The sequence below is a fragment of the Ylistrum balloti genome, unplaced genomic scaffold, assembly GCF_031769215.1.
Source record: "Ylistrum balloti isolate Yb309-2 unplaced genomic scaffold, AGI_CSIRO_Ybal_v1 Utg370448, whole genome shotgun sequence".
Taxonomy (NCBI): Eukaryota; Metazoa; Mollusca; class Bivalvia; order Pectinida; family Pectinidae; genus Ylistrum; species Ylistrum balloti.
In genome coordinates this window covers 676459-703474 of record NW_026782298.1, presented here as the reverse complement: position 1 = coordinate 703474, position 27016 = coordinate 676459, and the positions used below count along the sequence as shown (strand labels likewise).

The following is a 27016-nucleotide window of genomic DNA, read 5'->3' as shown; positions in this document are numbered from 1 at the left end:
TATACAGTAACAGTTTCCCACATGAACAGGTATATATAGTAACAGTTTCCCCCATCACTAGTGATATACAGTAACAGTTTCCCCCATCACTAGTGATATACAGTAGTAGTTTCCCCCATCACCAGGTATATATAGTAACAGTTTCCCCCATCACTAGTGATATACAGTAACAGTTTCCCCCATCACTAGTGATATACAGTAGTAGTTATAACATTTTGATTAAAAATAAAGATCACAAGTCTTCATATGATAAAATAGTAATTTTAATTAAATTATTTGATAACAATCATTAATAACAAGAGTTTAAAACATATAGTATTGGCACTTTGATAAACTTGTTTTAGCTTGATATAAGAAACAGACTTTTTTGAAAGCAATAAAATAAAAGTTTTCAATCGCAGTTTGTGTTTTAGATAAGCACCTCTTCAAAGTGTACATCTACACCTTCACAGAAACATTTTATCTTTAATATCAAATTGAATAATATCACAATAGGTCACTCTATAACCATGGACAAATCTGATATCACATTAAATGAATGGATTGTCCACCATCCTATGTAGGAGAGGTGTCAACAACACTCCAATGTCAGGACAGTACACAGATTGTTGTTGTGTTAGGACCAACATAACCACTCCAATGTCAGGACAGTACACAGATTGGTCTGTTAGGTCCAACATAACCACTCCAATGTCAGGACAGTACACAGATTGTTGTCGTGTTTGGTCCAACATAACCACTCCAATGTCAGGACAGTACACAGACTGGTCTGTTAGGTCCAACATAACCACTCCAATGTCAGGACAGTACACAGATTGGTCTGTTAGGTCCAACATAACCACTCCAATGTCAGGACAGTACACAGATTGGTCTGTTAGGTCCAACATAACCACTCCAATGTCAGGACAGTACACAGATTGTTGTCGTGTTAGGACCAACATAACCACTCCAATGTCAGGACAGTACACAGATTGTTGTCCTGTTAGGACCAACATAACCACTCCAATGTCAGGACAGTACACAGATTGGTCTGTTAGGTCCAACATAACCACTCCAATGTCAGGACAGTACACAGATTGTTGTCCTGTTAGGTCCTACATAACCACTCCAATGTCAGGACAGTACACAGATTGGTCTGTTAGGTCCAACATAACCACTCCAATGTCAGGACAGTACACAGATTGGTCTGTTAGGTCCAACATAACCACTCCAATGTCAGGACAGTACACAGACTGTTGTCGTGTTAGGTCTACATATGGGACCGCCTAAACACTCATCACATCATCAGTGTCGGACTAGGACCAGCGCTGGTCCTAAGATGGTGTCAAGGAGACAAATTATATCACAGCCTTGAGAGATGACCTCAGCCAGAACAGAGGACACCACATCATGCCCATGGTATTTATCTCTGTTGAGTGCAATTTTTATACAGAGATTTAGTTGTATGAATATTTCTCTTCTTAGATACTTTTTGTACCTAAAACAACATTGCCATTAAAATTTATACTGTAAAAATATTAAAACAACAACTTAAAACTTGAATTGTTCTCCAACACTTTCATCTCTCTCAACTGTGTATAGTAACCATGCCCATGGTTATAAATACAGCATGTAAAATGTACATTATGATGTAATTTGTTCAAAATCTCTAACCAATGATTGACTGACAAATGGATGAACAGATCACAGGGACTTGGCACAAATATCCAACCTATGGGATATATAACTAAAGCCAACATAATACAATCCTTTATATAAACCATGAGTTGAGAATTCTTGCCAAATCCCTGTGATACAAAAAGTTGGTGTTTGATAAAACATCTGTCAAACACTGACAGGCAAGTGACAAGGAGCAGTGAATTTTTTTCAAAACAACGATCAAATGCCAAGCAATTACGTTTGTTTAAACGTCCAGATTGAAAACTATAGTGTTCCACAACTTCAAGAAAATGATAAATAAACCAAAAATGTTTTTAATGTGGAGAAAACTGTGAGAAATGGACTCCCAACAAAAAACTTTATGTATGGACAGACCACTACATATGTCTGTAACATTTTTAAAGTGTAAACAGGGATGAGAGCCAACGCCGTGGTGCTAGGTGTAGGTAGGGGTGTTCCTGATATCCCTTGCTTGGATATCACCTGGTAGGCAGGGCGATTGAGGAATAGGGACAAAACAAAGCAAGTATCGATCGCAACAAGCTCAGGTCCTGATGAAGCCCAAATAGTTCGGGCGAAACCGGTCGACGTAGATCTAATAAACCTAATACCATTTATCTTGAGCTTGTTGTGATTGATACTTGCTTTATTTTTAAAGTGTATTACATAATGATAAAATCTTACAAAAAATTTTGTCTTCCACGAAATCAATAGATAAAGGATCTCCGTCCTACAGTAGTATGTGTCAGTGTAGTCACTGTACTAGAATACAAAATATCTACACATTTCGACCAAGTTGGATCATTACCCGACGGAAGAAGACATAACGACAAACAAGGACTACAATGACGATGAGGAAGAAATTTGCCGTCAGAGCACGAATTCTGACACTCGTAGGTAACAAGTTTTGTGTCGAGTCGGACTGGAAAGCTTCCACAGAAGGTGATATTACCATACTGCCTCCATGCTCCACTACAGCCTGGCCTAGAACCTGTGACAGAGAACCAATCACCCTGACAGCATTGGAGAGGAAAACAAGTACAGGCACAGCAAGGCACGTGAGGAGAAAAAGGCAGGCCATTAAAACCACTGTACGATGTCTTTGTAATGTGTTTAACAACACTATCACAAGTAATGTAACATACATATGAATGTTATGGACTGAGGGCAGGAGCATTCTCATCCAGTCATTGTTTCTTTGCCGGACTGGTTGCCACGGATCCTGACCTAATCTGTCAGGCAACCTCAACACAGATGAGTTTATCTCAGGAAGTCTATGGAAAGAGTTGTTATGGAATTTCCGCTCCATACTTTGACGTTTCTTGTAGAGTCCAGTATACTGAGTCTTCAGATCTCGGGCAAACTCTTCAACAGAACAAAATACTTTTATATGGGATAAATCCTGTGTATGTATGAGTTATATATTCTACACGAGGAATTTTATACCCGAATTACAGATATATAGGATAAATCCTGTGTATGTACGAGTTATATATTCTACACGAGGAATTCTATACCCGATTATTCTTGAGTCATTGACAGAATCTACCATATTCCTGGATACTGTACCTTTTCCTCACCATGTACAAATAAACTTTGAAATCATCAGACAAAAGCACTATACCTCACAAGCTTGTGTAATCATTTATTTTGTTCAGTTTTAAACATCAAATGAAACCACAGATTATTCATATTTCCAAAGAACTTTTTTCTGTTTTCTCAAAAATTATCTGAGTATCAACTGACAATATTTATGCTTATCAGAGTTTCCAGTAAACTATGTATGTATAAATAATGACAAGTAGAAGTTTGACAAGAGGCCCAGTTGGCCTGCAGCATTCACCATTAATATGTGGCTATAAGTATATAGTCATTTGTTAAGCTATCAAGTTGGTTATCCTTATTTTCAACATCAGACAACAAGTCTTAAATACAATTTTACTTCACTTGTAGATTTTTATATTCTTTTATATTCAAAGTGACAAGATTGTCCTCACTTTCTACCGTAGAGTCATTAATTTATTTTGTTCATTTCATGGGAACTGTTAATCCACAAATTCATTTGCCCAAAATTTCTTGTGACACGTATACCCAGTTGTAAGTAGGTATTTGAATTATATCTATGTATCAAATCAAACTTCTACAAAATAGGATTTAAAAAAAATAACATGAAAACTGAGCCCCATTTGAATGACAGACTTGACTGCAGTGAGTCTCCATCGTAGGATCCACAGGAGACGTCTAAAAATATCCAGGTGATAAAAATATGTGTTAAATAATTGTAGTATTGTAAGTGTAGAACATAAATAACACGAGAGTAATAACTATTAATAACAGTGTCACTGATGGTTGGATTTGATATCCAGCTTCTAGTTCCATTTTTAAAATCATAACGTGATAAATGTGCTATATTTAGTCTGTCAAACTTTGAACTGGTTATGGGTAATTTCCATTGGTAAGAAAGGGTCTGTCAAAGGTACAGAACATCCAGAAACTGTCTGGAATTTTCCTTCAGTTTTAATGTCCACCAAAATCTAATCCGGTAAACCTTGATGGTGCAAATCTCACCTAGTCACACAAACTGTTAATTCCAAATCGGTCAAGTGTGACATTTGACCTTTAATCTTGACCCATGACCACCAAAGTATAATCAGATGTAGGAATTGATAGTGTAAGTATGTTGAGTGTGTCACAAAATATCTTTGTGCCACACAGGTAAAGATGGAGACATGCACATTTGGTATGGACACCTCCCCTACAATCAAGTACATTTTCCAGAGGGTACAATATTTATATCTTGAAACAACCCCTTTGTACACATCGTTCCAACAATAAAATGACCTTGTTTACTCATACACTTTTAAACAATATCTTACTATACTTACTTTCTTCAGCATGACATTTGACAATGACCTGTCTACACAGAGGACAGGGTGTCTTCACTGGTTTTGTCTTCGCCAAGCGCCGCAGACACATTTCACAGAAAATATGGCCACATGGGCTGGTTCTCATTGGATGACAGTACAAGTCAAAGCATATTGGACAGGTGTGTTCCTCTGGAAATACTGGGTCAACATCCTCATTCTAAAAATAGATATCAGAAAAGATTCTACATGAAAAAAGGTGTGCTTACAAATAACAGGATTTAACTAATTTATCATATGTCACCTCTACATGTGTCACTTAGTTAATAGCTCAACATGTGTCACCTAGTTAATACATCAACATGTGTCACTTAGTTAATACCTCAACATGTGTCACTTTGTCAATACCTCCACATGTGTCACCTAGTTAATATCTCAACATGTGTCACTTAGTTAATACCTCAACATGTGTCACCTAGTCAAAACCTCAACATGTGTCACCTAGTCAATACCTCAACATGTGTCACCTAGTCAATATCTCAACATGTGTCACCTACTTAATACCTCAACATGTGTCACTTAGTTAATACCTCCACATGTGTCACCTAGTTAATACCTCAACATGTGTCACTTAGTTAATACCTCCACATGTGTCACCTAGTCAATATCTCAACATGTGTCACCTACTTAATACCTCAACATGTGTCACTTAGTTAATACCTCCACATGTGTCACCTAGTTAATACCTCAACATGTGTCACCTAGTTAATACCTCAACATGTGTCACTTAGTTAATACCTCCACATGTGTCACCTAGTTAATACCTCAACATGTGTCACCTAGTTAATACCTCAACATGTGTCACCTACTTAATACCTCAACATGTGTCACTTAGTTAATACCTCCACATGTGTCACCTAGTCAATATCTCAACATGTGTCACCTACTTAATACCTCAACATGTGTCACTTAGTTAATACCTCCACATGTGTCACCTAGTTAATACCTCCACATGTGTCACCTAGTCAATATCTCAACATGTGTCACCTACTTAATACCTCAACATGTGTCACTTAGTTAATACCTCAACATGTGTCACCTAGTTAATACCTCAACATGTGTCACCTAGTTAATACCTCAACATGTGTCACCTACTTAATACCTCAACATGTGTCACTTAGTTAATACCTCCACATGTGTCACCTAGTTAATACCTCAACATGTGTCACCTAGTTAATACCTCAACATGTGTCACCTACTTAATACCTCAACATGTGTCACTTAGTTAATACCTCAACATGTGTCACCTAGTTAATACCTCAACATGTGTCACCTAGTTAATACCTCAACATGTGTCACCTACTTAATACCTCAACATGTGTCACTTAGTTAATACCTCCACATGTGTCACCTAGTTAATACCTCAACATGTGTCACCTAGTTAATACCTCAACATGTGTCACCTAGTTAATACCTCAACATGTGTCACCTACTTAATACCTCAACATGTGTCACTTAGTTAATACCTCCACATGTGTCACCTAGTCAATATCTCAACATGTGTCACCTACTTAATACCTCAACATGTGTCACTTAGTTAATACCTCCACATGTGTCACCTAGTTAATACCTCCACATGTGTCACCTAGTCAATATCTCAACATGTGTCACCTACTTAATACCTCAACATGTGTCACTTAGTTAATACCTCCACATGTGTCACCTAGTTAATACCTCAACATGTGTCACTTAGTTAATACCTCCACATGTGTCACCTAGTCAATATCTCAACATGTGTCACCTACTTAATACCTCAACATGTGTCACTTAGTTAATACCTCCACATGTGTCACCTAGTTAATGCCTCAACATGTGTCACCTAGTTAATACCTCAACATGTGTCACTTAGTTAATACCTCAACATGTGTCACCTACTTAATACCTCAACATGTGTCACCTAGTCAATACCTCCACATGTGTCACCTAGTCAATACCTCAACATGTGTCACCTAGTCAATATCTCAACATGTGTCACTTAGTTAATACCTCCACATGTGTCACTTAGTTAATACCTCCACATGTGTCACTTAGTTAATACCTCCACATGTGTCACCTAGTTAATACCTCAACATGTGTCACCTAGTCAATACCTCAACATGTGTCACCTAGTCAATATCTCAACATGTGTCACCTACTTAATACCTCAACATGTGTCACTTAGTTAATACCTCCACATGTGTCACCTAGTTAATACCTCAACATGTGTCACTTAGTTAATACCTCCACATGTGTCACCTAGTCAATATCTCAACATGTGTCACCTACTTAATACCTCAACATGTGTCACTTAGTTAATACCTCCACATGTGTCACCTAGTTAATACCTCAACATGTGTCACCTAGTTAATACCTCAACATGTGTCACTTAGTTAATACCTCAACATGTGTCACCTAGTCAATACCTCAACATGTGTCACCTAGTCAATACCTCAACATGTGTCACCTAGTCAATACCTCAACATGTGTCACCTAGTCAATACCTCAACATGTGTCACCTAGTTAATATTGGTAGGTATTTACCAATTAAAGATATATTTTCCATATTGGTAGTTGTTGTCCCAAACTGTTAAAATCTAATTATTAATGTGATGATGTGTTTATTAATTGTTATAATATAGATATACAAGGCCCAATAGACCTGTAACACTCACCTGTACCGCAGCTTATGAGGAGACTTTGGAGAATTTATATTTGTTATTTCAAGTGAAGTTTCATGGCCTGTCTTCTTTTTTATAAAACTTTTGACTCTTGTTACTTGAAAGTGAGTAAACATCATGACCATGTGCCTATTGGTTATTGAGAACAAGTCATTTCAAAAGGTCAACCGGTTTGACCTTTATGACCTTGAAGGTATATCAAAGCCATTCACTTGAACAATCGAGAAAGCAGGCTGGACATCCTGACCCTGGACATTTTGGTGACCCAGTGTTCTGCTTACATATTGAGAGTTACTAGGGGTGATAGCAGATACACATACCTCTTCATGATCAGCTCGCGAGGCTGCACTGTTTCGTTTTCCTCGTCTGTGACCATTTTTATGGTTGAACCTTCCTGAAGATTTCTTATGTCTCTGGCTGCCCTCAGAACCCTCTGTGGTACTGGGACCTGGGTCATCAGAAATCTCCAAGAGACCTAGATCTACAGACAACAAGTTATGTCCCTGATCTGACACCAAAGTATGGCCTTGACTTTCAGATAACAAGTTATGTTCCTGATCTGACACCAAAGTATGACCTTGACCTTCAGGTAACAAGTTATGTTCCTGATCTGACAACAAAGTATGACCTTGACCTTCAGGTAAGAAGTTATGTTCCTGATCAGACACCAAAGTATGACCTTGACCTTCAGGTAAGAAGTTATGTTCCTGATCTGACACTGAGCTATGACCTTGACCTTCAGGTAATAAGTTATGATCCTGCTCTGACACCAAAGTATGACCTTGACCTTCAGGTAACAAGTTATGTTCCTGATCTGACAACAAAGTATGACCTTGACCTTCAGGTAAGAAGTTATGTTCCTGATCTGACACTGAGCTATGACCTTGACCTTCAGGTAATAAGTTATGATCCTGATCTGACACCAAAGTATGACCTTGACCTTCTGGTAACAAGTTATGACTCTGATCTGACACCAAGCTATGACCTTGACCTTTGGATAACAAGTAAACACCCTGATCTGCCACTGACTTATGACCTTGACCTTCAGATAACAAGTTATGACCCTGATCTGACACTGAGCTTTGACCTTGACCTACAGGTAACAAGTAAAATTCCTGATCTGATGCTGAGATATGGCTCTGACTGTCATGTAACAAGTTATGACCCTGACCTGGCCCTGAGTTTATACCCTGACTTGACTCTGAACATGCCTCAGGTTTTGTGACTTTGTGAGACAGACTTCTTCCTCCTACAACACAAGAGATTCAGGATAAATACAGCAACATTACGATGAACTTGTCACTTTCTGGTTTCTTTTAATACCTGTGTGTTACAGAAAATAAAGTTTCTCCATACAAATGTAGTACAATGAAATACAAAGGTGGGTGAAAATCACTCGGTATCCAAGAAGTTTGTATTACAATATAGACATTTGTGTCCCAATCCATTGTACATTATATATCACCTCATGGTCCATACCAAATACAACCTAAGTGTTTTCAGTTTGTCTGATGGGAGAGGCTTTTTGAAGGATTCTTGACAAATGAGGAAAAACACACATTCAGCCTCAGTATCAGATACAATCTTACCATGTGGTTGTTGTTGTGGATTCGCAGTCAGCTGTGGGTTATCTCCCTTGTTGATTACATTCCTTTCCTCACTTAACATGTCATGATTTTGCTCTGTATCTTCACCTCTCATTCTTCCTTGCTCTGAGACCTGTGTAACAGGCGGTGTAATAAGGTCAACACGACCCTGTAGTATGTGGACAGGAGGAACTGTGAACTCTGCACATGCACATTTCACTGTCTTCGTAAAATTAAATGATCCGAGACGACCTCCACACTTTGGGCAATGTAACTTGCCTTTGGTCCATAAGGCCTGAAATGTAGATTAATTAAGTGTATACAGTAGTGGTCCTTCTGTAACTTCAACAGCTGTTATTGATATTTCATATGACAGCTTCAGTATACAAGTAATGAACTTCAATGTCCAGATAAACTATCAAGGTCTTGTGATGACCCACATCAGTATTATAATCAGTCCCCTCTAGCTGTATATACAGTGATGACCCACATCAGTATTATAATCAGTCCCCTCTAGCTGTATAGACAGTGATGACCCACATCAGTATTATAATCAGTCCCCTCTAGCTGTATAGACAGTGATGACCCACATCAGTATTATAATCAGTCCCCTCTAGCTGTATAGACAGTGATGACCCACATCAGTATTATCATCAGTCCCCTCTAGCTGTATAGACAGTGATGACCCACATCAGTATTATAATCAGTCCCCTCTAGCTGTATAGACAGTGATGACCCACATCAGTCATATGTATAGACAGTGATGTCCCCTCTAGCTGTATAGACAGTGATGACCCACATCAGTATTATAATCAGTCCCCTCTAGCTGTATAGACAGTGGGTCATATCAGTCCCCTCTAGCTGTATAGACAGTGGGTCATATCAGTCCCCTCTAGCTGTATAGACAGTGATGACCCACATCAGTATTATCATCAGTCCCCTCTAGCTGTATAGACAGTGATGACCCACATCAGTATTATCATCAGTCCCCTCTAGCTGTATAGACAGTGATGACCCACATCAGTATTATAATCAGTCCCCTCTAGCTGTATAGACAGTGGGTCATATCAGTCCCCTCTAGCTGTATAGACAGTGATGACCCACATCAGTATTATCATCAGTCCCCTCTAGCTGTATAGACAGTGATGACCCACATCAGTATTATAATCAGTCCCCTCTAGCTGTATAGACAGTGATGACCCACATCAGTATTATAATCAGTCCCCTCTAGCTGTATAGACAGTGATGACCCACATCAGTATTATAATCAGTCTTCTCTAAGAATAAAAAGGAAAAAAAAATTTAAAATAAAAAAGAAATGAAGATTGAGAGGCCAAATTTAATCTTTTCCTATGAACACAGAGGTTAAGATGTGTCAGGTTAAAAATCTGGGAATGTTGGTTGGTGCAGTCCTATGTAAAGTGTTACCATAGTAAGTAATTCCTCACTGTTTTAATAGCCTTCAATATCCAGGCTGGAGCAGATTCTTCATTGATGTACCATACAGTTTCCATGGCAACATCTGTACAGGAATCGTCAGATGGCATCATGGTAGCTCCACCTACAACATCTGACATATTACCAATGATATATATACAACAACATGTTTCTGAAAATGAAATGTCTCTCATAGTAACTATCTATTAATGTTTATAAAAGTAAAAAACTGAAATATTCATAATGTATATAATTTTCATGACATGGAGCTGATAATCAGTTGAAAATATTGCGACAAAAAAAAGAAATTGACAATATCTTAGTGTTATTTGTTCTATAGAAGATGACTGTTTACTATTTGTTCTGTAGAAGATGACTGTTTACTATTTGTTCTATAGAAGATGACTGTTTACTATTTGTTCTATAGAAGATGACTGTTTACTGCTATTTGTTCTGTAGAAGATGACTGTTTACTGCTATTTGTTCTATAGAAGATGACTGTTTACTGCTATTTGTTCTATAGAAGATGACTGTTTACTGCTATTTGTTCTGTAGAAGATGACTGTTTACTATTTGTTCTATAGAAGATGACTGTTTACTGCTATTTGTTCTATAGAAGATGACTGTTTACTGCTATTTGTTCTGTAGAAGATGACTGTTTACTGCTATTTGTTCTGTAGAAGATGACTGTTTACTGTTATTTGTTCTATAGAAGATGACTGTTTACTGCTATTTGTTCTATAGAAGATGACTGTTTACTGCTATTTGTTCTGTAGAAGATGACTGTTTACTGTTCTATAGAAGATGACTGTTTACTGCTATTTGTTCTGTAGAAGATGACTGTTTACTGCTATTTGTTCTATAGAAGATGACTGTTTACTGCTATTTGTTCTGTAGAAGATGACTGTTTACTAGCTTTGTTCTTGACTGTTTACTGCTATTTGTTCTGTAGAAGATGACTGTTTACTGCTATTTGTTCTGTAGAAGATGACTGTTTACTGCTATTTGTTCTGTAGAAGATGACTGTTTACTGCTATTTGTTCTGTAGAAGATGACTGTTTACTGTTATTTGTTCTATAGAAGATGACTGTTTACTGCTATTTGTTCTATAGAAGATGACTGTTTACTGCTATTTGTTCTGTAGAAGATGACTGTTTACTATTTGTTCTGTAGAAGATGACTGTTTACTGCTATTTGTTCTGTAGAAGATGACTGTTTACTGCTATTTGTTCTGTAGAAGATGACTGTTTACTGCTATTTGTTCTGTAGAAGATGACTGTTTACTATTTGTTCTATAGAAGATGACTGTTTACTGCTATTTGTTCTGTAGAAGATGACTGTTTACTTCTATTTGTTCTGTAGAAGATGACTGTTTACTGCTATTTGTTCTGTAGAAGATGACTGTTTACTGCTATTTGTTCTGTAGAAGATGACTGTTTACTGCTATTTGTTCTGTAGAAGATGACTGTTTACTATTTGTTCTATAGAAGATGACTGTTTACTATTTGTTCTGTAGAAGATGACTGTTTACTATTTGTTCTGTAGAAGATGACTGTTTACTATTTGTTCTGTAGAAGATGACTGTTTACTGCTATTTGTTCTGTAGAAGATGACTGTTTACTGCTATTTGTTCTGTAGAAGATGACTGTTTACTGCTATTTGTTCTGTAGAAGATGACTGTTTACTGCTATTTGTTCTGTAGAAGATGACTGTTTACTATTTGTTCTGTAGAAGATGACTGTTTACTGCTATTTGTTCTGTAGAAGATGACTGTTTACTATTTGTTCTGTAGAAGATGACTGTTTACTGCTATTTGTTCTGTAGAAGATGACTGTTTACTGCTATTTGTTCTGTAGAAGATGACTGTTTACTGCTATTTGTTCTGTAGAAGATGACTGTTTACTGCTATTTGTTCTGTAGAAGATGACTGTTTACTATTTGTTCTGTAGAAGATGACTGTTTACTGCTATTTGTTCTGTAGAAGATGACTGTTTACTGCTATTTGTTCTGTAGAAGATGACTGTTTACTGCTATTTGTTCTGTAGAAGATGACTGTTTACTGCTATTTGTTCTGTAGAAGATGACTGTTTACTGCTATTTGTTCTGTAGAAGATGACTGTTTACTGCTATTTGTTCTGTAGAATGACTGTTTACTGTTCTGTAGAAGATGACTGTTTACTATTTGTTCTGTAGAAGATGACTGTTTACTGCTATTTGTTCTGTAGAAGATGACTGTTTACTGCTATTTGTTCTGTAGAAGATGACTGTTTACTGCTATTTGTTCTGTAGAAGATGACTGTTTACTATTTGTTCTGTAGAAGATGACTGTTTACTGCTATTTGTTCTTTTTACTGTTTTGTTCTGTAGAAGATGACTGTTTACTGCTATTTGTTCTGTAGAAGATGACTGTTTACTGCTATTTGTTCTGTAGAAGATGACTGTTTACTATTTGTTCTGTAGAAGATGACTGTTTACTGCTATTTGTTCTGTAGAAGATGACTGTTTACTGCTATTTGTTCTGTAGAAGATGACTGTTTACTATTTGTTCTGTAGAAGATGACTGTTTACTGCTATTTGTTCTGTAGAAGATGACTGTTTACTATTTGTTCTGTAGAAGATGACTGTTTACTATTTGTTCTGTAGAAGATGACTGTTTACTGCTATTTGTTCTGTAGAAGATGACTGTTTACTATTTGTTCTATAGAAGATGACTGTTTACTATTTGTTCTGTAGAAGATGACTGTTTACTATTTGTTCTGTAGAAGATGACTGTTTACTGCTATTTGTTCTGTAGAAGATGACTGTTTACTGCTATTTGTTCTGTAGAAGATGACTGTTTACTGCTATTTGTTCTGTAGAAGATGACTGTTTACTATTTGTCTATTGTAGAAGATGACTGTTTACTGTTCTGTAGAAGATGACTGTTTACTGCTATTTGTTCTGTAGAAGATGACTGTTTACTATTTGTTCTGTAGAAGATGACTGTTTACTGCTATTTGTTCTGAAGATGACTGTTTAGATTTGTTCTGTAGAAGATGACTGTTTACTGCTATTTGTTCTGTAGAAGATGACTGTTTACTGCTATTTGTTCTGTAGAAGATGACTGTTTACTGCTATTTGTTCTGTAGAAGATGACTGTTTACTATTTGTTCTGTAGAAGATGACTGTTTACTGCTATTTGTTCTGTAGAAGATGACTGTTTACTGCTATTTGTTCTGTAGAAGATGACTGTTTACTGTTATTTGTTCTGTAGAAGATGACTGTTTACTATATTTGTTCTGTAGAAGATGACTGTTTACTATTTGTTCTGTAGAAGATGACTGTTTACTATTTGTTCTGTAGAAGATGACTGTTTACTGTTATTTGTTCTGTAGAAGATGACTGTTTACTATTTGTTCTGTAGAAGATGACTGTTTACTGCTATTTGTTCTGTAGAAGATGACTGTTTACTGCTATTTGTTCTGTAGAAGATGACTGTTTACTGCTATTTGTTCTATAGAAGATGACTGTTTACTATTTGTTCTGTAGAAGATGACTGTTTACTATTTGTTCTGTAGAAGATGACTGTTTACTATTCTGTATTTTTACTGTTTTGTTCTGTAGAAGATGACTGTTTACTGCTATTTGTTCTGTAGAAGATGACTGTTTACTGCTTTGTTCTGTAGAAGATGACTGTTTACTGCTATTTGTTCTGTAGAAGATGACTGTTTACTGCTATTTGTTCTGTAGAAGATGACTGTTTACTGGTATTTGTTATGTAGAAGATGAGTGTTTACTGCTATTTGTTCTGTAGAAGATGACTGTTTACTGTTCTGTAGAAGATGACTGTTTACTGCTATTTGTTCTGTAGAAGATGACTGTTTACTGCTATTTGTTCTGTAGAAGATGACTGTTTACTGCTTTTGTTCTGTAGAAGATGACTGTTTACTGCTTCTGTTTGTTCTGTTCTGTAGAAGATGACTGTTTACTGCTATTTGTTCTGTAGAAGATGACTGTTTACTGCTATTTGTTCTGTAGAAGATGACTGTTTACTGCTATTTGTTCTGTAGAAGATGACTGTTTACTGCTATTTGTTCTGTAGAAGATGACTGTTTACTGCTATTTGTTCTGTAGAAGATGACTGTTTACTGCTATTTGTTCTGTAGAAGATGACTGTTTACTGCTATTTGTTCTATAGAAGATGACTGTTTACTGCTATTTGTTCTATAGAAGATGACTGTTTACTATTTGTTCTATAGAAGATGACTGTTTACTGCTATTTGTTCTGTAGAAGATGACTGTTTACTGCTATTTGTTCTGTAGAAGATGACTGTTTACTGCTATTTGTTCTGTAGAAGATGACTGTTTACTGCTATTTGTTCTGTAGAAGATGACTGTTTACTGCTATTTGTTCTGTAGAAGATGACTGTTTACTATTTGTTCTGTAGAAGATGACTGTTTACTGCTATTTGTTCTGTAGAAGATGACTGTTTACTGCTATTTGTTCTGTAGAAGATGACTGTTTACTATTTGTTCTGTAGAAGATGACTGTTTACTATTTGTTCTGTAGAAGATGACTGTTTACTGCTATTTGTTCTGTAGAAGATGACTGTTTACTATTTGTTCTGTAGAAGATGACTGTTTACTGTTCTGTAGAAGATGACTGTTTACTTTTGTTCTGTAGAAGATGACTGTTTACTGTTCTATTTGTTTACTATTTGTATAGAAGATGACTGTTTACTGATTTGTTCTGTAGAAGATGACTGTTTACTATTTGTTCTGTAGAAGATGACTGTTTACTGCTATTTGTTCTGTAGAAGATGACTGTTTACTGCTATTTGTTCTGTAGAAGATGACTGTTTACTGCTATTTGTTCTGTAGAAGATGACTGTTTACTATTTGTTCTGTAGAAGATGACTGTTTACTGCTATTTGTTCTGTAGAAGATGACTGTTTACTGCTATTTGTTCTGTAGAAGATGACTGTTTACTGCTATTTGTTCTGTAGAAGATGACTGTTTACTGCTATTTGTTCTGTAGAAGATGACTGTTTACTGCTATTTGTTCTGTAGAAGATGACTGTTTACTGCTATTTGTTCTGTAGAAGATGACTGTTTACTATTTGTTCTGTAGAAGATGACTGTTTACTATTTGTTCTGTAGAAGATGACTGTTTACTGCTATTTGTTCTGTTTACTGTATTTGTTCTGTAGAAGATGACTGTTTACTGCTATTTGTTCTGTAGAAGATGACTGTTTACTGCTATTTGTTCTGTAAAGATGACTGTTTACTGCTATTTGTTCTGTAGAAGATGACTGTTTACTATTTGTTCTGTAGAAGATGACTGTTTACTGCTATTTGTTCTGTAGAAGATGACTGTTTACTATTTGTTCTGTAGAAGATGACTGTTTACTATTTGTTCTGTAGAAGATGACTGTTTACTGCTATTTGTTCTGTAGAAGATGACTGTTTACTGCTATTTGTTCTGTAGAAGATGACTGTTTACTATTTGTTCTGTAGAAGATGACTGTTTACTATTTGTTCTGTAGAAGATGACTGTTTACTGCTATTTGTTCTGTAGAAGATGACTGTTTACTGCTATTTGTTCTGTAGAAGATGACTGTTTACTGCTATTTGTTCTGTAGAAGATGACTGTTTACTGCTATTTGTTCTATAGAAGATGACTGTTTACTGCTATTTGTTCTGTAGAAGATGACTGTTTACTACTATTTGTTCTGTAGAAGATGACTGTTTACTATTTGTTCTGTAGAAGATGACTGTTTACTGCTATTTGTTCTGTAGAAGATGACTGTTTACTGCTATTTGTTCTTTGTTTACTGTAGAAGATGACTGTTTACTGCTATTTGTTCTGTAGAAGATGACTGTTTACTGCTATTTGTTCTGTAGAAGATGACTGTTTACTGCTATTTGTTCTATAGAAGATGACTGTTTACTATTTGTTCTGTAGAAGATGACTGTTTACTGTTATTTGTTCTGTAGAAGATGACTGTTTACTGCTATTTGTTCTGTAGAAGATGACTGTTTACTGCTATTTGTTCTGTAGAAGATGACTGTTTACTGCTATTTGTTCTATAGAAGATGACTGTTTACTGCTATTTGTTCTATAGAAGATGACTGTTTACTGCTATTTGTTCTATGAAGATGACTGTTTACTGCTATTTGTTCTGTAGAAGATGACTGTTTACTGCTATTTGTTCTGTAGAAGATGACTGTTTACTGCTATTTGTTCTGTAGAAGATGACTGTTTACTATTTGTTCTGTAGAAGATTGTGTTCTGTAGAAGATGACTGTTTACTATGTAGAAGATTGTTTACTATTTGTTCTGTAGAAGATGACTGTTTACTGCTATTTGTTCTATAGAAGATGACTGTTTACTATTTGTTCTGTAGAAGATGACTGTTTACTATTTGTTCTGTAGAAGATGACTGTTTACTATTTGTTCTGTAGAAGATGACTGTTTACTATTTGTTCTGTAGAAGATGACTGTTTACTGCTATTTGTTCTGTAGAAGATGACTGTTTACTGCTATTTGTTCTGTAGAAGATGACTGTTTACTGCTATTTGTTCTGTAGAAGATGACTGTTTTCTATTTGTTCTGTAGAAGATGACTGTTTACTGCTATTTGTTCTGTAGAAGATGACTGTTTACTGCTATTTGTTCTGTAGAAGATGACTGTTTACTATTTGTTCTGTAGAAGATGACTGTTTACTGCTATTTGTTCTGTAGAAGATGACTGTTTACTGATATTGTTTACTGCTATTTGTTCTGTAGAAGATGACTGTTTACTGCTATTTGTTCTGTAGAAGATGACTGTTTACTATTTGTTCTGTAGAAGATGACTGTTTACTGCTATTTGTTCTATAGAAGATGACTGTTTACTGCTATTTGTTCTGTAGAAGATGACTGTTTACTGCTATTTGTTCTGTAGAAGATGACTGTTTACTGCTATTTGTTCTGTAGAAGATGACTGTTTACTGCTATTTGTTCTATAGAAGATGACTGTTTACTATTTGTTCTGTAGAAGATGACTGTTTACTGCTATTTGTTCTGTAGAAGATGACTGTTTACTGCTATTTGTTCTGTAGAAGATGACTGTTTACTGCTATTTGTTCTGTAGAAGATGACTGTTTACTGCTATTTGTTCTGTAGAAGATGACTGTTTACTGTTCTGTAGAAGATGACTGTTTACTATTTTACTATTTGTTCTGTAGAAGATGACTGTTTACTATTTGTTCTGTAGAAGATGACTGTTTACTGCTATTTGTTCTGTAGAAGATGACTGTTTACTATTTGTTCTGTAGAAGATGACTGTTTACTGCTATTTGTTCTGTAGAAGATGACTGTTTACTGCTATTTGTTCTGACTGTTTACTGTATTTGTTCTGTAGAAGATGACTGTTTACTGCTATTTGTTCTGTAGAAGATTGTTTACTGCTATTTGTTCTGTAGAAGATGACTGTATACTGCTATTTGTTCTGTAGAATATGACTGTTTACTGCTATTTGTTCTGTAGAAGATGACTGTTTACTGCTATTTGTTCTGTAGAAGATGACTGTTTACTGCTATTTGTTCTGTAGAAGATGACTGTCTACTGCTATTTGTTCTGTAGAAGATGACTGTTTACTGCTATTTGTTCTGTAGAAGATGACTGTTTACTATTTGTTCTGTAGAAGATGACTGTTTACTGCTATTTGTTCTGTAGAAGATGACTGTTTACTGCTATTTGTTCTGTAGAAGATGACTGTTTACTGCTATTTGTTCTATAGAAGATGACTGTTTACTGCTATTTGTTCTGTAGAAGATGACTGTTTACTATTTGTTCTGTAGAAGATGACTGTTTACTGCTATTTGTTCTGTAGAAGATGAATGTTTACTGATATTTGTTCTGTAGAAGATGACTGTTTACTATTTGTTCTGTAGAAGATGACTGTTTACTGCTATTTGTTCTGTAGAAGATGACTGTTTACTGCTATTTGTTCTGTAGAAGATGACTGTTTACTATTTGTTCTGTAGAAGATGACTGTTTACTATTTGTTCTGTAGAAGATGACTGTTTACTGCTATTTGTTCTGTAGAAGATGACTGTTTACTGCTATTTGTTCTGTAGAAGATGACTGTTTACTGCTATTTGTTCTGTAGAAGATGACTGTTTACTGCTATTTGTTCTGTAGAAGATGACTGTTTACTGCTATTTGTTCTGTAGAAGATGACTGTTTACTGCTATTTGTTCTATGACTGTTTACTGCTATTTGTTCTTTGACTGTTTACTGCTATTTGTTCTGTAGAAGATGACTGTTTACTGCTATTTGTTCTGTAGAAGATGACTGTTTACTGCTATTTGTTCTGTAGAAGATGACTGTTTACTGCGATTTGTTCTGTAGAAGATGACTGTTTACTGCTATTTGTTCTGTAGAAGATGACTGTTTACTGCTATTTGTTCTGTAGAAGATGACTGTTTACTGCTATTTGTTCTATAGAAGATGACTGTTTACTATTTGTTCTGTAGAAGATGACTGTTTACTGCTATTTGTTCTGTAGAAGATGACTGTTTACTGCTATTTGTTCTGTAGAAGATGACTGTTTACTGCTATTTGTTCTGTAGAAGATGACTGTTTACTGCTATTTGTTCTGTAGAAGATGACTCTTTACTATTTGTTCTGTAGAAGATGACTGTTTACTGCTATTTGTTCTGTAGAAGATGAATGTTTACTGCTATTTGTTCTGTAGAAGATGACTGTTTACTGCTATTTGTTCTATAGAAGATGACTGTTTACTGCTATTTGTTCTATAGAAGATGACTGTTTACTGCTATTTGTTCTGTAAGATGACTGTTTACTGCTATTTGTTCTGTAGAAGATGACTGTTTACTACTATTTGTTCTGTAGAAGATGACTGTTTACTGCTATTTGTTCTGTAGAAGATGACTGTTTACTGCTATTTGTTCTGTAGAAGATGACTGTTTACTATTTGTTCTGTAGAAGATGACTGTTTACTGCTATTTGTTCTGTAGAAGATGAATGTTTACTGCTATTTGTTCTGTAGAAGATGACTGTCTACTGCTATTTGTTCTGTAGAAGATGACTGTTTACTGCTATTTGTTCTGTAGAAGATGACTGTTTACTGCTATTTGTTCTGTAGAAGATAGTTTAATTTGTTCTGTATGACTGTTTACTGCTATTTGTTCTGTAGAAGATGACTGTTTACTATTTGTTCTGTAGAAGATGACTGTTTACTGCTAGAAGATTGTTTACTATTTGTTCTGTAGAAGATGACTGTTTACTGCTATTTGTTCTGTAGAAGATGACTGTTTACTGATATTTGTTCTGTAGAAGATGACTGTTTACTGCTATTTGTTCTGTAGAAGATGACTGTTTACTATTTGTTCTGTAGAAGATGACTGTTTACTCGTATTTGTTCTGTAGAAGATGACTGTTTACTGCTATTTGTTCTGTAGAAGATGATTTGTTCTGTTTACTGCTATTTGTTCTGTAGAAGATGACTGTTTACTATTTGTTCTGTAGAAGATGACTGTTTACTGTTCTGTATTTGTTCTGTAGAAGATGACTGTTTACTGCTATTTGTTCTGTAGAAGATGACTGTTTACTGCTATTTGTTCTGTAGAAGATGACTGTTTACTGCTATTTGTTCTGTAGAAGATGACTGTTTACTATTTGTTCTGTAGAAGATGACTGTTTACTGCTATTTGTTCTGTAGAAGATGACTGTTTACTATTTGTTCTGTAGAAGATGACTGTTTACTGCTATTTGTTCTGTAGAAGATGACTGTTTACTGACTGTTTATTTTTGTTCTGTAGAAGATGACTGTTTACTGTTCTGTAGAAGATGACTGTTTACTATTTGTTCTGTAGAAGATGACTGTTTACTGCTATTTGTTCTGTAGAAGATGACTGTTTACTATTTGTTCTGTAGAAGATGACTGTTTACTGCTATTTGTTCTAGAAGATGACTGTTTACTATTTGTTCTGTAGAAGATGACTGTTTACTACTTTTGTTCTGTAGAAGATGACTGTTTACTATTTGTTCTGTAGAAGATGACTGTTTACTGCTATTTGTTCTGTAGAAGATGACTGTTTACTGCTATTTGTTCTGTAGAAGATGACTGTTTACTGCTATTTGTTCTGTAGAAGATGACTGTTTACTGCTATTTGTTCTGTAGAAGATGACTGTTTACTGCTATTTGTTCTATAGAAGATGACTGTTTACTGCTATTTGTTCTGTAGAAGATGACTGTTTACTGCTATTTGTTCTGTAGAAGAACTGTTTACAAATTTGTTCTGTAGAAGATGACTGTTTACTGCTAGTTGTTCTGTAGAAGAGGAATGTCTGCTATTTGTTCTGTAGAAGATGACTGTTTACTATTTGTTCTGTAGAAGATGACTGTTTTCTATTTGTTCTGTAGAAGATGACTGTTTACTGCTATTTGTTCTGTAGAAGATGAATGTTTACTGCTATTTGTTCTGTAGAAGATGACTGTTTACTATTTGTTCTGTAGAAGATGACTGTTTACTGCTATTTGTTCTGTAGAAGATGACTGTTTACTGTTATTTGTTCTGTAGAAGATGACTGTTTACTATTTGTTCTGTAGAAGATGACTGTTTACTGCTATTTGTTCTGTAGAAGATGACTGTTTACTGCTATTTGTTCTGTAGAAGATGACTGTTTACTGCTATTTGTTCTGTAGAACATGACTGTTTACTGCTATGTGTTCTGTAGAAGATGACTGTTTACTGCTATTTGTTCTGTAGAAGATGACTGTTTACTGCTATTTGTTCTGTAGAAGATGACTGTTTACTGTAGAAGATGATTTGTTCTGTAGAAGATGACTGTTTACTATTTGTTCTGGAGATGATGACTGTTTTCTTTTATTTGTTCTGTAGAAGATGACTGTTTACTATTTGTTCTGTAGAAGATGACTGTTTACTGCTATTTGTTCTGTAGAAGATGACTGTTTACTGTTATTTGTTCTGTAGAAGATGACTGTTTACTATTTGTTCTGTAGAAGATGACTGTTTACTGTTATTTGTTCTGTAGAAGATGACTGTTTACTGCTATTTGTTCTGTAGAAGATGACTGTTTACTGCTATTTGTTCTGTAGAAGATGACTGTTTACTATTTGTTCTGTAGAAGATGACTGTTTACTGCTATTATATTTGCCTATTTGTTCTGATTTCTATACTTACAAGACACAGGATACTGCTGTCCATGTATAGTAACAACACATTGAGAATCTAAAACATATTCCCGGCACTTTCGGCATCGAAATACAAAAGTCACACCAGCCATGTTAACTCAGTTGCCATGGACCTTGACATGTGTACCTGTGAAATCAGGATTAAAACACTTCAGTACACCACTTGTAATGCTGTAACTATGGAGTGTAATTAACAAACCACTTCAGTACACCACTTGTAATGCTGTAACTATGGAGTGTAATTAACAAACCACTTCAGTCCACCACTTGTAATGCTGTAACTATGGAGTGTAATTAACAAACCACTTCAGTCCACCACTTGTAATACTGTATCTATGGAGTTTAATTAACAAACCACTTCAGTTCACCACTTTCAATTCTGGAACTATGGAGTTTGGCTAATAATCATTGATTCAGAATCATATCGAAACACTTACTTTGAAAATCAAGGCATATAGTATTGACACTTCTGCTTTTGTCCAATTCCTTCGTCCATTTATCTTTGATACCATTTTAAGAAGAGCGACACTAGAGTACCCATTTTTGTTGGTGTTTTGGGAAGAGTTTATTTGTGGTCCAGATCACTGCTTCCATGAAGGAATACGTTTTGGGGCTTGTCATAAAAGAAAATTTCCTGTAGGCAATTGAAACTGACACACAAAAACGATTTCATCATCATGATGTAATTATCTGATGAAATTACTCGGATCACATGGAATTAATTCGTGTAAGCGTTGTTTTCCATTAATCATACTTACATGTCAGTATGTCTCGTGAAATCCTACTTACATGGTATTGTTACATGACGACGGTCTCTCTCCTTGAGCTCATCTCCTTTGCTGACAAAAACGAAAGTAACGTCGATCGACAAGCGCTTCTGTGAGCCTGAATAGTCAAACTAATCGTAAAATTAATGGACTCAACATCAGTCGATTATATCCGGAAAATAACTTGGAGCGATCACTCATTGTCGTCCATGATCAAACTGTTTAAAAGTCCACGATTTTCAAAGAACGTTTTTATTGATTTTATTCTCGTCTGGTAAAAGGAAAGTTCTGTAGTCAACAGTCAACGAAAAAGGGTTAAATCAGCCTACTATGGTATATCATGTATCGCTCACCTGTTCTGCAGCTTCTGGTATTCGGAGTTTATTTAGGTATGTGGTAGGCCTGGAATTTATAAACACCACAGGGTTGGTCTGTTGGAACTTTTTTTTATGAATGGAATATAGGTTTATATTCACCAGGTGTAGGAACACTGTCATTTGAACAAACAAATTCTTCTTAAGGAGAAGACCTCGTAAGTTGAAATAACTTGTGTCAAATCCTTTGGCTCTTACACTTAGCAATAAAATATGTTTAAACTAAAACAAGCAAATGACTAAATCACACAATATTCAAACCTCTTACAATGTAACAGATTTCAGATTTATTTCATATTTTTAGGTTCACATTTTGAACTTCAAGCTGAAAGCAACCTTACACCAATCTTATTGAAACACAGATCTTAATTTACCACTTCAATACCTATACCATCTGTTCGGAAAGTATTGGAGTGGTAAATTGAGATCTGTATTTTAATCAGTTTTATACTACACTTTTAGATCAAAACAGTCACCATATAAATTTTGTGCCCAACTTACCATTACAGGATGTATTTTTATGTTGTCTGTTGTATCTGTTTTGAATGTGAATGAATTTTAGATGAATGAAAATGGTGCTAATCAGCTGTCAATGACGTCATGTTATGTCGTACAAGCTGTTATGCTTGGTGATTTCTTTAAAAAATATTCATTTATAAAGTTTTTTGAAAAGTATCTAAGAAATGAATATTAAGTGTTGATAGGAATATGCACATTCATTCAGTTTGCAAAAAGGTTTTTCTTTCATGCCTTCATGACACTAGAAATGTTCCTACCAAAGCTTATGTAAACCCATTCGAGTGACATAATTCACAAGTAGGTGGTTATGTATATTGTACCTAGCTTTATAAACTGTATTGAGTGATTTCATCAAAGTACTTCTCCACAGATAGCTATAATAAACTTTCACTGTCAAAATAAAAGATGGCTACCTGTCAGTCATTTTGGTTTTCCAGTCCCTAAATCAAAAGGGCACAACTAGGTCCCAAGGGAAACTGACATAAAATCTGAGAAAGAACCATCCAGTTTTTCTCAAGAAATAGCAAAAATATGTTTTTTCATTGTAAACTCCAAAATGGCTGCCTGTCAACCATTTCGTTTTTCTGATCAGTCCTACAATCAAAAGGTACAACTAGGAACCAAGAGGATGGGTAATAAACTATAGCTGATAAAATCCAAGATGGCTACCTGTCAGCCATCTCAATTTATTAATCTGTCTGAAAGTAGAAAATGCACAATCAGGAACCATGGGGAACCTCCAGATCAAATTTGGCGATGATCCACGTCTCTAGAAAAAGTGATGATAAGAATTGATATACACTGTAAGATATTTGTAGCATTATATTGGCATAATAATGGAAATTCAAACTTCAGGCTATCAGAAATAACCTCAGTATGAAGTTTTGTGTTTTGATTTCAGAAATATCAGCTTGTTGAAGTTTTATAATACAGATATCAGTCATCAAAGCATTATGGCATGGATCTAAGCCCTTCATTATGTCAAGTAAAACAAAACACTTTTGATATGTTAAAATGTTTCATTTTTTTTAAAGATAAAATATAATTTAAAGCACAATTCATTGCATCAGAAAACATTCGTATAACTACATATACACACATGATGAAACAACAAAGTCATATCCTTCAACATTAAGGGTACACACATCTATAGAACTCAGTGTTAGATTCTGGTATCAGGACACCTAAGATATAACTACATATACATACATGATGAAACACCAAAGTCATCTCCTTCAACATTAAGGGTACACACATCTATAGAACTCAGTGTTAGATTCATTTAAACAGAGAAGGTGATTCTGGTATCAGGACACGTAAGATATGACTACATATACATACATGATGAAACACCAAAGTCATATCCTTCAACATTAAGGGTACACACATCTATAGAACTCAGTGTTAGATTCTGGTATCACCTAATATAACTACATATACATACATGTCATATCCTTCAACATTAAGGGTACACACATCTATAGAACTCAGTGTTAGATTCATTTAAACAGAGAAGGTGATTCTGGTATCAGGACACGTAAGATATAACTACATATACATACATGATGAAACACCAAAGTCATATCCTTCAACATTAAGGGTACACACATCTATAGAACTCAGTGTTAGATTCATTTATAACTAGAGAAACACCAAAGTCATATCCTTCAACATTAAGGGTACACACATCTATAGAACTCAGTGTTAGATTCTGGTATCAGGACACGTAAGATATGACTACATATCATTGTGTCATCTCCTTCAACATTAAGGACACACATAAGGTGTTAGATTCAGAGAGAATCAGGATGTACAGAGTTATCCTGGGTACACACATTGGTGTTATATTGGACTACCATTGTGTGATTAGGACAGAGAGAAAGGATGTACAGAGTTTTGTATTGGTGATATTGGACCTGAACAGTCACAAAGACAGATCTAAAAATAACCAGTAACATCTTTATCTTATGAATTGATACAACTATCTTTATACATAAATAATGATTTTGTTATAAAAGCACAAGTAGGGCAGCAGTGTATTTATCACATAGAAACCCTCACTGGAAAGTGACAATGAATATTAACCGAGACGATTATGCCTTCAAAAATGGCTAGGAACACCCAGGCATTCATTCACCTCGGTTACAGAAAAAAAAGTCTACATAGATTATGTATGTATTATTACATATCAAGTTTCAATGTACAGAAAAATTCTGCTGACTGTTGGCCCTTTTACATCTGAATGATTTCAAGACTAAATGATCCCAGCATGAGGCTCAATCTATCAGGATTCTAGTGAACATTTCCTTGGAAAAGTTGCACAGCAAAGGCAGCTAGTTTTATAATAATGTAGAATGTTGGAATGACTTAGCGTTTTAAATCCTAACTTCAGATTTCTCATCAATTGATATCTGTTTGTAAATAAGTAAAATCCTAGAGACAGTTGTTATATACTTACTGTCAACCTCTGTACACTTGTACACATTTTACAACACAATTTTCTCTCATACATCCATCCACACCTTCATTGTTCCATTTATACACAAAAATGTAATGCAATGATGCTTCACACTAAATAATTAAGTCGAGTGTTTCACTTGCTCCCGTTACTCAAAGCTAACTTCTTAATATTCATTACTGTTGGAGCTTTAGGTAAACATACATTTAACAGACAATTACCTCGCTTGTTTTTTAAATGAAACCCAGTTTCAATCAATACAAAACCTGATTAGGTTTCTCTGGTAACACCACCTGAAACTAATGTACACATCACCTAGCACTTTGTATAATGATCTGATTCATTTCCTAAGCTTTTCTTCATACCCTGGTACACCTGGTAAAGACTATTCTAATCAAACATCTGATTGATGTGGATCTCTACATTTTCCCAGTAGATATCATAAACCAAAGTGATAACTTCAAACTGTACTACATACAGTAAAACATGTTTATACACAGGGACAGTTTGTTACACACGTAAATATTGCTCATTACAGCCGATCTATCACATAAATGTACAACATATCAATGTGTAAATAATTATTTTACTGAATGAAAAATTCAATCAACATGTAAAGATATACAAACGTACTTGGCGACCATATTTGCTTCTTTTTCTCAGAAATATTTTGATATAATGTCATTGATTTACCTAGAAATTGTATGTCATCCAATCTACACGATTACATTTCTATCAGATGCAAAAGATAGTGAAAGACAAGAGAATCAGTGAAACTGATTGATTCTCCTTGAAAACAACCTGATTGGACACAAAATCTTAACAATGGACAATAGTTCTGCATTAATGGGGTTTCAGGCTGTGACATTGGTACACTGTACATTGTATTATCATTGTATACACAAAGTTTCCTCATCCTTGTTAAATGTAATTTTGAGCTGTATATTTGAATGATGCTACGTTTAAATTTGTGAGGTTCCACAGGCAGCAATACCAGGATGTCATTTAAAAGTATAGATTATAAAGATGTTTGAATTTATAAATAACATTTCTCTAGCAGTTTGTGATAATATGAAAAGGTATAACACGCGAAATATAGAGTGATTTACAGTATTCATTATCAGAAATTCTTTGTACAATTAAATTCTTATCTATACATTGGAGAGCACTCATTTTGTCGTTTGTTATAAACATGTTCTGCTGTATCATGCTACAGTATCTACCATCCATACATGATTTTGTGTGATGGATATTTTAACGTAACATCCCTCACCAGGTTCTTTCATATTAATGATCTCCCTCCCAGCTGCCAAGTAATCTTCTCATTTAATTGACTGAAGTCCTAGAAATTGTTGACAAATTCCACTCCACTAGAAATTGTTGACAAATTCCACTCCACTAGAAATTGTTGACAAATTCCACAAATTCC

The 27016-nt window shown here is 35.2% G+C and overlaps 1 protein-coding gene across 3 annotated transcripts; it reads right to left on the bottom strand.

Annotated features, from left to right (window-relative positions):
* Positions 1 to 245: 245 nt before the first annotated feature.
* LOC132554823 (uncharacterized) lies at positions 246 to 22304 on the bottom strand. 3 transcript variants are annotated; one of them, XM_060219140.1, is made up of 7 exons: positions 22259 to 22304; positions 21459 to 21596; positions 10275 to 10396; positions 8830 to 9121; positions 7561 to 8489; positions 4545 to 4743; positions 246 to 3024 (listed from the first exon to the last, which is right to left on the bottom strand). In XM_060219140.1, exons 2-7 carry the CDS (start codon positions 21559 to 21561, stop codon positions 2438 to 2440), a joined length of 2232 nt encoding a protein of 743 aa, XP_060075123.1. In that variant the 5' UTR covers positions 21562 to 21596; positions 22259 to 22304; the 3' UTR covers positions 246 to 2437. The 3 variants fall into 3 exon arrangements, with proteins under 3 accessions (XP_060075123.1, XP_060075126.1, XP_060075125.1); XM_060219143.1 differs by having other exon boundaries at positions 10275 to 10387; XM_060219142.1 differs by having other exon boundaries at positions 22228 to 22286.
* Between the last annotated feature and the right edge of the window lie 4712 nt (positions 22305 to 27016).